At 34.2% G+C, this 14,295-nt stretch overlaps 1 protein-coding gene across 1 annotated transcript; it reads right to left on the bottom strand.

Moving 5' to 3' along the window:
* Positions 1–5: 5 nt before the first annotated feature.
* Positions 6–1,552, bottom strand: LOC108908034 (lysosomal acid phosphatase). Its single transcript, XM_018711937.1, has 4 exons — positions 1,385–1,552; positions 1,037–1,135; positions 431–980; positions 6–379 (listed from the first exon to the last, which is right to left on the bottom strand). Exons 1-4 carry the CDS (start codon positions 1,475–1,477, stop codon positions 30–32), a joined length of 1,092 nt encoding a protein of 363 aa, XP_018567453.1. The 5' UTR covers positions 1,478–1,552; the 3' UTR covers positions 6–29.
* Positions 1,553–14,295: the final 12,743 nt, after the last annotated feature.

Raw genomic sequence — 14,295 nt, 5'->3', positions numbered from 1 at the left:
TGTTGTTAAGAAAATATTTTTTTCGTTGGTCACTCTTGTTGACATTCCTTGTTCCAGTCTTCCAAACTGGTCCTTACTGGAGCCAAAACCTTTTGGAAGTTATCGAAATCACAGTCGAAATCACAACTGGGTAAAGTAATGTTGGCTATCTCGGTGGGATTCCTGTAAAAGACGTTTACGAAATCGTTGTTTTTTCCTTCCCTTAACTCGAAAATAACCGAGGAAGCATAGTACGGCCATTTGTTATCATAAACTTGCATTGCAGTCAAAAGAGGAGCTATTGTACTGTCATGGCCCGACAACATTAAAAATTTCGGTGTGTCTTCGACGTTGTTCTTTACATTTTCGAAGTGGTTGAGGATGAGGTCAATCAAGGGACCTAAAAGGAGTTTTTTAACTTTGTTATGGGCATTGTGACCTCTACACTCACCTGATCTTAGCCTAGCTAAATCCTGGGTGTAAGCATACGCACTCCATGCTAGACCACTTAATTGTTCAATTTCCTCAGTCAGGAGGGACTGTGTCCAGTCGGGCTGAGTAAGATTGTGAAGATTTTCAATGTAGACTGTATTGTACAAGTCCATCAGGTCTACAAGTGTGGTAATATTTTCTCCAGAATTCTTAGAAAAGTAATCCATCTGTTCCTTGTACTTATCCAGGGTTGAACTGAAAGGTTCTTCTTCCATAAGTTCCTTCAACAACTTGGAATATTTGGAACAAGGTTTGGATTGGGCTAAAATTGCGTCTTCTGTTTTCGGCGTCGTATGGATTGGAATGGGTTGCCATTTTAGTTGGTCGTTCCAGACTTGGTTGCCTTCTGGTGGATATAAACCTGCCACATTCGACTCGGCGGACATCAAACACCTGTCTACGTTGGAAGAATGGATTTTTATGTCATTCTTGTTATATGAAACAGGTAAGAAATCTACGTATCTCTCTCTTAGCCATTTGCCTAAACCATATTGTTGTTTTTTTCCAATCTGGAATTGGGGGTGGTGAAAATTTCAAAGTAATTATTAATAAACGTTTCACTCACGTTTGTTAATTCGCCAAATCCCAGGGGCCAGTAAGATTCGTCGGCGTAGGGGTCATTTTTGTAAGCCTTGACAGGTGCTCGATCCCCATGACGATATAACTGAAAAAAATGTATAAATATGTGTCATCACTTAAGATTTGTTATCGGTATTGATAAACGTGGTTTAATTTTATTATGAATGGTATATTGAGGCTAATTCTATAGTAATTTATTAATATATTTATTAGCAAAGAAAGAGCAACAGATTGGTCAGCGAGTCGTCCATTTCTTCAACAAACTGTCCCGACCTTTTGACCTTTCACAATTCACAGGCAGCAATTTTGTTATTTTTTTGTAATTGGGACTTACCACTACTACAGATATGAGATCATTTCCGATGGGTTGGGCAAACACGTCTAGAAATATGACCAAAAGATTTATTAACACTAACAACTTGGACATTTCAACAAGTGTTTACCGCTATCACACCACTATTAACTGCCTATTTCGTGGACGATAAGAAAATAGGTGTTTATATCTAAATTAACATATTTGCATTAAGTGGGTACTTGCAACTGTTTAAAGGCCAACAATAATTTTTTATGATGATAATAACATAATCTACAACTGATAACGAAAAATATGTTTTTCGTGTTATGCTAAAATATTATTTCAAGCATAAAACCAAGTTTATATTATTTTGGTACCCCAACGGATATTTTCCAAAAGCAAAAAACTGTTTTACTTACCACAACAACCGACAACAATTCTTCATTTTGCGGTATGATGGCACATTTTACCGTTACAACCAGTAATGTCAAAGCCAGGGAAGTGAACATAGTTCTTTTTTGATTACTATCATCACAGTGCAGTTAATACACGTGTATTTATTTTATATCATATCACCTTAGTATATAGGGTGGCAATATATAAATTAATTCTAATCGTTTCAGAAACGAAACATTTAGCAAGTGTTTAATTCTATTTTTTTTTTTACTTAGGATACCATTCGATAATGACGTAGATATATTGAGGCGGTACCATACTGAAGGCAAAACCGAGATTCCTCATTCGATCGTTTATTTGGTTCACTGTGTAGGTATATCTTTTTAAAACCGGTAAGATCTGCTTAAAAAAAATCACCGAAAATTCGTAGTAATTTAATTTTTCTCTTTTGGTGCAGCTTACCACGTATTTAAAGAGTTGCTTACATAAGATTTACGTCGAAATATGTAAATCTTTACGTGGTGCGCAAAAATGAATAGTTAGATTGCAGAGAAAGTAACAATATACCAGCGCTTTTCACTGAAATAAAATTTCTGCAACAAAATCGGATTGTTGCTTTCATTTGGTGTTAACAAACATCAAAATCGGAAAACAATTCATTTTGTCAATCGTAATCATTAATCGAATTTTATGTGCTTATTTTTCTGTTAGCACTCACTCAATAGGAGTTATTTAATGCATATTGTTTATATAATTAAGATATTACATAAGTGTAATAATTTTTATCGGAGTTGGTCACTTCAAAATAATCTTAATTGATGTTTCAATAATAAATTAAATTTATTGGTCATTTTCCGTGAACTGGCTAGGTCTTTCTTCTTTATTATCATATGCTTGGGCTAAACCTTTTGTGATAGATGATAAAACGAATCTACTGCTTCTAAAAATAAGTTGATAAGAAATAATTCAAAGAGAGTTGCAAGATTTTGAAAAATAGAATGTTTATTTTTACAATAATTTTATTCACAAAACTTTTCAGCGAAATTCCATGTAAAATGTTACATAAATATAAACTATTTATAAAGTGATGTCAACAAATAGCAACATTACTTTTTTGTCTCTTCTGTTTTATTAGAATTCTAGAAAATATTAAATGATGTACTGATTAAACAGACGGAGAGGGTATACCTTGTTTGTGATAGAAGCAGAATCCTAGAAAAGTAGCAATTTTCATTGAATATAATTATGCAATTCAGTTGGCTTATCCTGCGGTAGATGTCGCTGTCAAAACCGAAATATAGTGCTAATATACAGGGTGATTCACAAACGGTGACCAAAAACGAAACCTCCTATTCTTTGTTGAATTTTAAGGGGAATCTGGTGCCTTAAGTTGTTATTGAAATTGGGCACATGTATGTATGTAAACAATGACCAAAATCTGAGTACTTTTCCTAAAATTTGGATGCTCCAGTGGCGGAGATAGAGGGTATCGGTGGCATGTTTTTCTAAATAAAATGGTACGCCACTGCTTTACATATACATATGGCTTTACGGTAACAATCATGATATTTTCGGATTCGTCTTTCAATTTTTACAAATTACTGCTCTTTTATGTTTTTCGAAGAAAGGCAGATTTTCGAGTAAAACTTATATATCAAACTGAAGACACTTCGATATTCGAGTAAAATGCGGTTTAACATTACATTCGATAGCAACTTTGACATTCTGAGCAGTTAGAAGAAAGATTAAATAATGCTTTTCATCAGATTCAAGCAACAATAAATTTCGAACAAATTACATTTTCATTACTAAAAAGATGTCGCGTCTGTGTTCCTGGAAATGGAGGAAATTTTGAGCAATTACTCAAATAAAGTCATCATCAATGTTAAGTAAGAAGAGGAAGAGAAGTTGTTATTTTGTGTAAACAGTTTCCTGTAACTACATTTTTAAGATGGATTATTATTTTTTATTTAATTTTGAAGTTATCATATTAAAAGTAACCGGAGTCTTTGTATAAAGCATCGATAAACTGATAAAGCCCTAATCTTTTGCAATAAATCACAATTCGAATTGAAACACCGGTTCTAAAAATAACGGTAACAAACGAAAATATCATTAATCAACCGTAAGCTGTTCGAGAAAGACAACAGTTTAATATTTTTCCTCTATTTTGTTCAAACAGCGTAAATACATTTTTTATCTTTTGGTGCGTTGTTGCTTTGTTCTTGGAATTGTTTACATGGTTGTGTACTTGCTCGATTATCTTAAGTTTGATTAATTCAGCAGGAAATTATATTTGAAATGCGTTTGTTTCGTTTTGAGACAAGAAAAAAACAGTTAATTTCTTTATCTCCAAAGATGGAATAAAAAATTGACATTCCATAGATTAGTTTATATTTTGAACTAATCTTAATGTTACTTAAAAATTAATTTTGAAATTCATAGCCACCTAAGACTTTCAATTTTTTTCACCGCAATCTTTACCAAGTTACTAGGTTATCAAATAGTTTATAAAAAATCATTGGTTTTAAATTATGAGAAATTAATAGCTGGTATTGGATGTCAATACGTTATCTAAGCCATCTTAGCTTTATTTACAAAAGAATCTTCATCATTATCGACTTACACATATTTAAGAAGTGTTCTCAAATACAATTTGTCCGCTGATACTTCAAAATGTATATTTTATTCAAATGCATGTACTGCTTACTAAAACAAGCTAGAATTAATATGTAAATTTATCTTAAATTCATGTTACCGTTTGCAGTTAGCGGTTTACGTAATAAAAATGTATACAAGGTGTCCAAATCTACACGATCGCAGTATGCATTTTAATAATAGTTAATTTATTGAAAACTAAATTGTAATTTTAGCTTAATTTTGTTTTACACACGTGTAACAAATTAATCACGCCTTATCCATTGATAAATAAATACGTAACACCATAACGCATCACCAGTAAATATGCTTATATATAATTGTTTATGAGAAAATATGGGAAAATCTGAAGTTTTTAAAATTAATTGTGTTTTGAAACTATCAGTTACTGAAAAATACAATCCAGTACCTCATTAGTAGTTTGATTTATAGCCTGTCAGTATATCGCAAGATTTGGAAATTTTTACTAAAAATCAATTATGAGAAGATAACGTCCCTCAAAAACAATCGGGCTTGTCAAATCAACAGAACAGAGATATAAAAATATTTGTTATTTGTTGGAAACTCGGGGTTAGTTTTAAGTAAATAAATTATATTATTACAATAAATGTAATCAATGTAAAAATTGACGCACAGATTGAGGTTAAAGCTAGTAGTGACATTCAATTTAACTGAACCATGTACACTAAGGTGATACAGACCACAAATAATTAATTTGAAAAAATAAACCCCAACATTTTTAACTTTGTCAAATCGTTGGTTAAATGTAGATATCTCCAAAGGGAGGAGTTGTATAATTTATTATAATTGCAATAAAAAAATAATTACCAGATGATAATGCAGATATATGTCAAGGTCGCTGCACAAAGTGTATTATTTGTTCAATATATAGCGCCGGTAACAAAGATTGTGTAAAAATAACACCGAGGTCTTCCAAAATATTTTGACTACATCGGTCTAATTACTTTGATTACTAATTGCCTAATACCATTCTTTAATTGCTTGTAATTAGTTCTTATCTCAGCTTTTAACCTACTAACAGGATGTGCTTTATAGAAAATAGAATATGGTGTTTCTAGATGTACTACCCAGAAATTAAAGTTGGTGGATCTTCGCAGTCATATTTCGGATCAGAAGAGCAGAATTGTTAGGAGATATTGCAATTAAATTTTGTTTGGTAACCATAGACTCTTTTTAAAAACTATCTTGCTTAAAATAGAGGGAGTTTGGTAATTTTAAAAAACAGAAACTTTGAAACAATTAATGTTTGATTTTTATTGTGTTTTATTACATTTTACACAAAAATATAGCTAGAAATTTGAAACATCGTTGATATAAGCGACAATGATATATTACTAGAAATTAGATTGTTAAATTTAAGTATCGTATATTGTGAAAAAGTCAAAAAAGCTACGATTTCATACTTAAAAATACAGGGTACCTGCGAAAGGTTGGGAAATCTTGAAGCTGGAGATACTGGTGGCCAAAATAAGTCGATTGAGCCAAATATACCTTATGCAAATGTTGCTGGTTTCAAAGATACAGGGCGTTCAATGTTTGAATTTTATTATGAAATTCCTCAATAATTTCTAAGACTGTCAGAGTATGAACAAACAAATTGGCACTGTCATGTTTTCTGACATGACAAATAAGAATTTTTAACTAATTTTGATGTTTGTATAGGGCGTTAGCTATGCCCTATTCCTTTGTAGTCCAGTTACTCGGGGTTTTTACCTCCGAATTCTTTATAACTGAACCGATTGACGTGAAATTTTGACTGAATGTGGGGAATGCCTCAAAGAACAAACTTATATATAGTGCCGAAGTGTGCTTTTGCCCTGGGGGTGGTTCCCACACCTTCTTGGAGGGGTGGAAATTTTTTTGCCCAAAATAACCACAGGAATCGATGGAGGAGTCAATTTTAAGTAACAAATGTGATATAAAGTTTTTTGGATAATCCAATACTTTCCGAGTAATTCGTCATTGAAAATGTAGATTTTTTACTAAAAAGTGCTTGTTTTCGGACAGTTTTTTGCAAATAACTCTGAAACCATTGGATTTAACGAAAAAGTTGTAATGACCAAAATGAAAGTTAATAAAAAAGCAAATCTAATGGCATTATTTTGTTTTTCTCTAATTGCAATATAAACCGAGTTGTGGATTTTTAAATATTATTATATGTTGGCTAAAAACTAAATTGGAACCAGTTAACGTTAAATAACGCCAAAACCATAAATATTAGGAAAAACTATTTGAACCTTTTTTAAAGTACTTTATTGAAAAACCTTTAAAATGAGCTTAAAGTTTTAAAGGTCATTAGAATCAAAATTAACGGAAATGTGGTCGAAATAACATGATAGTCTTATTTTTTTTTAAGAAAAAAGTAATAAACAAATCAGTGCCTTTGGCGACAGAATTAAAATTAAATGCAATTCATTTACAGATTTCTTCATTTATGTTCTAAGAATATGTTCTGGGTCTTTGGCTCACTTACAAAGCATGATTTCGAAAAAAAACTAATTTTTCAAAATGTTAATTTTTAAAATTTTATAGAAAAATTCTATTTTTACGCTGTAACAAAAAAATTAAAGGGTGTACGAAAAAAATACGAGAGTAAAAAAATTTAGCTTTATTTTTGCTGAAGATATTGTTTATTTTTTTTATTCCTCTAAAATTAATATTAATCGAGATATCGCCATTTTAAGTTATCATATGAATGAGAGAACCACCTTTTTCGAGCCCTTTAAACCCTTCAAACTTAAAAATGAAGAGCTTAAAAAAGATCAACTCAACAGTTCACGTAGCCCTTAACAATTCGCTGCAAAATGAGCGAATAATATTTGTTCTTGGAGAAACTGTAAATATCTCTGGCCATTTAGTCTAGGTGGTAATTCAAGGTAATTCAACAGGTAATATTAAATGATGTCCAATTATGCCTGCCCATAAATTGATTTCAAACTGCACTTGATGGCGGGTTTCCCTTATACCATGAGGGTTTTCATCTGCATAAATGTCTACGAGTAGATTATGCAAGTTAATGGGTCCGTCCCTACGAAAACCTGCCTCATCGAAAAATAGTATTAAGGTGGTAAAATTATGAGCTTGGTTAACCTTTTCCAAGAGCCATGTGTAAAATTGTATTCTTGCAAGATAGTCATCTATGCTTAAACCTTGAACTTTTTGCATATGGTATGGGTGCAGAAGTTGTTCTTTAAGAATATTATTTACCGTGCATTTTGAAGTCTGAAACGATCGCGCCACATTTCTAACACTAACTGTAGGATCTTCAGCGACAGAATCCAAAACACCTTCTTCAACTTCAACTGAACGAATAGTTCTCTGAACTCCACCATGTCGGCCCATATTTGACATAAAACTACTTTAAATAATATTAAATGTGTTACAATTACAAATTAGAAACTTATCTATTATTCAAAATAAACTAATAGAGATGTCATACCAGTTTCCCGTAACCGTTGATCAACGCATTGAAATGTTTTTGAATTGCGTAGTTGTCTATTGGGAAATCTCTCAGCGTATAGCCTTTGAGCTCTCAATGCATTACATCGTGTAAATTAAGTGCATATCACAATATTCTGTAAATGTATACTCCATAACTAGGTATTTTTAAAATATTACAACAATTGTCAACCCGACAATTTAATTGTATCATAACAAGTAATAGAAACCATAGTAACGCTATGTGCAGATATTTTTCAAAGTCACTTGATCAATCCGTTATGATGTGACATCTTTTAATACAGTTTAAGATTTTCCACCATAGCCAGGAAATAGAAAATAATATGTATTCAAATGATTTGACCAATTTTTACTTTCCCTTTAAGTTGTTTTTTTATAAAACTGTAAATAATTTTGTTCATACACTAGTTGTTAAGTCGCATTAGTTTAATTTAAGGATCAAAAGTCGCTTAAAAACGAAATGCATTGAAACTTGTAAATGCAAATATTTCGATAACCAAGGGAGATATCCAAATCGAATAAGAGTAACTTTTTTATGAAACAAAGGACGTTCTTTCATATTTTAAATACACAATGTCCGTAATTCTAAAGGCAAAAAAGTTTTTCCCCTTCTTATCAAAGAGATAGGGCATAACTAACGCCCTGTACAAGCAACGTCAAAATTAGTTAAAAATTCTTATTTGTCATGTCAAAAAACTTAATAGTGCTAATTTTTTTGTTCATACTCTGACAGTCTTGGAAATTATTGAGGAATTTCAAAATATAATTCAAACATTGAACGCCCTGTATCTTTGAAATCAGCAACATTTGTATAAGGCATATTTGGCTCAATCGACTTATTTTGGTCACCAGTATATCCAGCATCGAGATTTCCCAACCAGTCGCAGACACCCTGTATAATTGAAAATGGTTTTTAGGAATTTCAATATAAACTTCAACTATTAATTGTGTTAAGTGTCAGTTGTTTTATAGGAAAGACACATTGATTTACAAATGTTTATGCTAACCGGTTTTTTGTTGCTTTTTGTAGATGGTATATTTATTCTGCTACGGAATATTACCGTAATAAATTCACCCACGTTTCAAAAAGAATTCGTTAACCTTTTAAAAAGCTCCGTACAATACGCAGTTTCAGCCAAAATCCTAGAATCTATAGACAAATTATTGCAGAAAACATGTTTTCGACACAGTTTTGAAAATCCTTAATTCTCCCCTGGCGCCCCAATTTCCGCCAAAAGCCATCAATCGTCCGACTATGCTGACACCCTCGCCGATTGCGCAGAAAGGTGCCAAAGTTTTTACGCATGTTTCGAGGATTCCCAGTCAAATCTCCATGAAATCATGATTGCACCTAAAAGTCATCAGCCATATCAGAAGCCGCCAACAGCGCAGGAAGCCGCAAAAATCTTCACCCCGAATTTTGGCAAAAACCACTAAGCCCGAAAAACTCGAAAATCAAACTCCAAAAGAGGGATGGTTTTCCAAAGACCAAAGAGTCCAAATCTGACGCGAACCTCACTATAGAACCCCCTGCGGAGCCAACGTCGAGAGCGATCGAACGTCAGCCCAGAGACATGCAGTTCCATAACCAGTGAAAATAAAAAAATTGTACCCAAACTTTTAAATGGCAACTTTATGGTCATTTTTATTAGATAATATGATGTTTTATGTGATATGAGTTTTATTGTGAAGACCTCTACCTACAACTGATGTGTCCCATTCACAATGGATCACCCCGTATAAAGTTTTGCAGTAAACTCTAATTAGTTCAGTTATTAAAGATTTACAATGTTTTGTCTTTGTAGAAAACCTCTTTTGTGGGAACGACACGATTAAATGAAATAAATAAATAAACGGTTCTTCAAAGATTAACACAAAAATGTATTTTTTAAATTTCTGACTGCTACTTGTCACGTAAAAACCCAAGAACATCTCCGACCACGCAGCCTGCGCATGATTGGGAGAGCGCCACGCGTAAACAGTGATACCAACCGTGGACGCCTAATCAATAATTCAATTAAGCTCCTTTGAAGTCGAGACACTTTACGCCTCATATCCGAGGAGTTGTTTTCGTCGTGTCACCAGGCGTCCGAGAGGTTCTGGGTTAATTAATACCTTATCGTGGGTGTCAGGAGGTCGGCCGAGCTCAATTTTGTTTTCCAAACGGTGTAGCGTAGGGATAATGTGCCATATAATTTGATATTTGGAGTTATCTGAGCGTTGGGTTAGGAGAAACGCATCATTAAAATTTGTTTTTTAATAAACAGTCCTCTAATCAAGTCGTCTGGGATAAACAATGTCAACCGAAACAATCGAAGAGTAATAAGCAGTCTCTGATAACTGTGAGAAAGCCTATAAAAATACCTATTTTTAATTATACAGCCCCACAAAAAAAAAAGATTCTGTACCAGCGATATTAGTATATAGATATTGTGTATTTTTTTATTTTTTGATGATGAATGATCTACCAGGACATTTTTTTAGTAAAACGCTAAAATATACCCTAAAATATGTTAAAATAGTGAGGATAGGTTAAAACTTTATAATGAAAAGCAACAATTTGTAAATAACGAGCGTTCAGATAAAAACGTGGTCAAGTTGGTTCTGAAAATTTGGACGTAGGGCGTAGCGTATAGCAAATGAACTTAAACGTCATCTGTCAAAGCGCTATATCGCCGCTATCAATTTGAATATTTTCGTTTTAAAAAGCGTTTAAAATGGTGTTTTCTCAAGAACAAAAAGTGTTTATCATAGAGTCCTACTTTAGAAATGGACGCAAGATTGATGGAATATGGAAGTATTCTATTGAGGAATGTTTCATAGAATTTCAAAATCAATTTCCCGGCGTTGTTGAGTACAAAATTTTTCAAAGTGCAGTTCAGCGTTGTGTTAATGTTTTTCGTGAAACGGGCAGTGTAACAAGAAAAGAAGGAAGCGGCCGACCTAAAAAGCGGACTGAAGAATTAAAAGAAAATGTCCAACAAATAATGGAAAATGCGCCAAGAACTTCTGTACGTGTTTTATCACAAATGGTGGGAGTATCAGTCGGTACCTGCCACACAGTGTTAAAAAAAGATTTGCGTTTGTTCTCCTATCGTTTAACTTGTCAGCAAGAACTTCATGAAGTTGATTTTCCGCGACGGGCTGTATTTTGTGAATGGTTTTTAAACAACTACGGTGAACTTCATAATATCACCTTTTTTTCTGATGAAGCCTGGTTTCATTTAAGTGGTTACGTAAACTCACAGAATATGAGAATGTGGTCTTCTGAAAAACCAGATAACTTTTTTGTCGAGGGCCCTCTACACGCTCAAAAAATTGGAGTTTGGTGTGCTCTCAATCGAAGGAGGATTTATGGACCTATTTTTTTTAATGGTACTCTTACTGCGCAAAGGTATAGAGAAGAAATTATCGCTCCTTTTGTTAACCAGCTGGAAGAAAACGAAATTACAAACTTTTACTTTCAACAAGATGGCGCAAGGGCACATACGGCAGGCGAGACGATGAATATGTTGAGGGAAGTTTTCCAAAATCGACTAATAAGTCTCAATGCTGAACATGAATTTCCACCGAGGTCATGTGATATTACGCCGTGTGATTTCTTTTTGTGGCCTTACCTTAAAAACACTATTTTTGAACTGCCTATTCCTGATTTAAACCATCTGCAGGCTCGACTTATAGACAAGATTCGTGAAATTAACAATACCCCGAGCATCTTAGAAAATGTCTTTAATTCTTTGAGGAACAGGTGTGAAAAGTGCTTGGAACAAGGAGGGGGACACTTTCAGCAGCTGCTTTAATTTATTGTTATAACAAGGAGGGGGACACTTTCCGCAGCTCCTTTAATTGTTTGTTATTGTTATCACGATTATTCTTTAAAATAAAGTTATATAGTCATTAACGTTATTGAAACTGACAGCTGCTATACAGCTCGTTGAGAAATGAGGTTAAGTTGGTCGCTATAAGCTACTCCCTACGTCCAATGTGTCAGAGCCAACTTCGACCACGTTTTTATTTGAACGCTCGTTACTTTGAAAAAACATTTTAAAATAATATTTTGAGCATTGGAAAGAAGTATATGCAAATTAAATCCACACCTACCCCTATGAGGGGGTTAATTCCATCAAATAACGAATGTGAAACAGTGTGAAAAACCATAGCCTTGTTTTCTCTACTACCAAATATATATATAAATGTACGTTGACACAACAATATATGCCTCAAAGGGTTGGAAACCACCGACCGATCAGGGTCCCACTTGCCCTTTTAAGTAACATATTTTTGTCTGTTACCGTGGGTTTATGGGGTCGCTGATTACGAATCTGAAGTCCGAATCCGAAAAATTCCAATAAGGCGGATGTAAAAATTCGGAAAAACATTCAAAATTTGAAGATTTTAGCTAAAACTTAGTTACTCGGTGGTTTTCAAAGTAGCCAATCACGAATATAAGTTTTTAATTCGGAAATTCTTAAATCCAAAAGGGCGGACCCATTATGGCGGATTGATGTCTAAAAATAAGAAATAAGGAATATAAATTCAATTTGCAATGTACTGTTTCTTTCTAACTAAAGGGGTGTAGTTTGTCATCCCTACAAGTGTCAGTTACTTGAAACAGTTTGCTACTTGAATGATCAAATTTATATTTTCAGCTCTAAAATCTTACCCTTTTTGTAAGTCTTATATTTTCATGCTTCATGGATAGTTGTTGATAAAAAAACAAATTTTCTCATTTTCACTTCTATGCGCTTGTAGAACGTGAGTCTTTGCCAGAAAATATTTGCCTAACAGCGGAAGTTGCATCTTTGGGATTTCGAAAATACCACACCTTCCATTCGGGACCACAAAGCCGATAGAAATGTCAACTTTTCACCACACTTTCCAAAATTTCCGCTGTCGAGCTCAAAATAGCTCCTAGCAAGCTAGACCGCTACATGCGTAGTGGCCGACATCGCCATAAATAGATCCTACTTGCAGGAACACCTACGACTTAGAACAACCCGGCGCATAATTAAGAAATTTTCACTACACTTTCCAAAGTTCCCGTGGTCGTGCCCAAAAACCGCTTTATGTAGCCCAAAGTATTTCCAACGTAGCAGCTCACATCCACGACAGTGCGAAATGAGGGCCGAGAAGTCCTTTTAGATCCGAATTTCGGAGATATTTCTCCGAATTAAAGAAAACCTTCAACTGCCACATTTTCGAGACGCAAAAACAGCTAGGGTCATGCAAGAGAGAAAGGAGCGGAGACGCCTCTACCAGCGATCGATCGTCTACCCTGGGAATAGGCATATATATTTAAGCAGGGACGGAATCCTGCCCAGTGCTTACAGCGCGATCAAAATTTTTGCAACTATACTATATGCAAATATCTATAACCAATATCTATTATCAAACATATTGCAACATTTTCAAAAAGTCAACAACAAATAAAAGCAAAACTATAAAATTCAATATATGAGTTATATTTTCTCAGGAAAAATAGCCACACGAGCTTAAAACTCCCATAGATCCTCAAGCTGCCAGCCTAGGTTAGTCCTACCTACCGCGTAGACCCTCAAAGGGTACACAGCTCTAGAGCTGCCATAAAGAGCAACCCTAAAGCTGATATACACTAGCAGTTGAAAACAGCTTCTAAAGCTTAGAGGCACTCTACCGAGGCCTCAAATAACTATTATAAACTAGAGTGCTCCTTAAAATCAATGCAAGAAACTATACAGTCAGTTGAAAAATCAAAATTTCATTGAACAAAAAACAAGTGAAGTGCCTAAGTGCATCCCCGACCTTAAATTAGAGCGTGTACCATTGTCCTGGAGCCAATTACAACATGCTGAAGGAGGGATGATAAGATTTGCCAAATCCAAGGAACTAAATAAGCTATTCCATGACATGGCGCCCAACGTGTGGCCCTGTCGCCCAATAAGCCAATGCCCAATATTTTAGATCCACACCAGCTCGAATTACCTTGTTGATTGGATAAGTTCAATGTTTCAGTAAGACGATAATGTTTCGAAGATTCTGTTCAATGGAAAATCAATAATGGGGAGAAACTTTTGAGCGACAGCAATGGTGATCCTGCCTCTACTACTGCTTGTTCTACAGTTTTCGACGAACGGTCCACCCTTAAAATGATGCTTAGAAAATCAAGGTCACCGACCACGAGGAGAGGCCAGGATGAAACCTTTTGTAATCGATGCATTGAGTTATTGCGAACAAAAAACCTAAGTAACATATTTGTGTCCAAGTGGCAGGTAATTTGTTATTAACAAAAAAGTTGCAAAATAAAAATATTGCAAAAAAACGCTCTGAGGTAAATTGGGCAAAAATAAACACTATTTGTCCCTTGACATTTTTTCGTAGAACGCTTCCTTTTCGAGCTAGGGGCGATTTAAGGTCGAAAAATGGCTAAAAGTTGACAA

Source organism: Anoplophora glabripennis, unplaced genomic scaffold (assembly GCF_000390285.2).
Source record: "Anoplophora glabripennis isolate ALB-LARVAE unplaced genomic scaffold, Agla_2.0 scaffold225, whole genome shotgun sequence".
Lineage (NCBI taxonomy): Eukaryota > Metazoa > Arthropoda > Insecta > Coleoptera > Cerambycidae > Anoplophora > Anoplophora glabripennis.
This window is presented reverse-complemented; position numbering and strand designations above follow the sequence as displayed.

What these genes read in the sequence shown, in the direction of transcription:
- LOC108908034 (XM_018711937.1), bottom strand. Translation starts at nt 1,477, where the DNA reads ATGTCCAAGTTGTTAGTGTTAATAAATCTTTTGGTCATATTTCTAGAC. An exon ending in GATTTGGCGAATTAACAAAC is followed by an intron (nt 981 to 1,036) that starts GTGAGTGAAACG and finishes CCCCAATTCCAG; the next exon opens with ATTGGAAAAAAACAACAATA. An exon ending in TTTAGCTAGGCTAAGATCAG is followed by an intron (nt 380 to 430) that starts GTGAGTGTAGAG and finishes AACTCCTTTTAG; the next exon opens with GTCCCTTGATTGACCTCATC.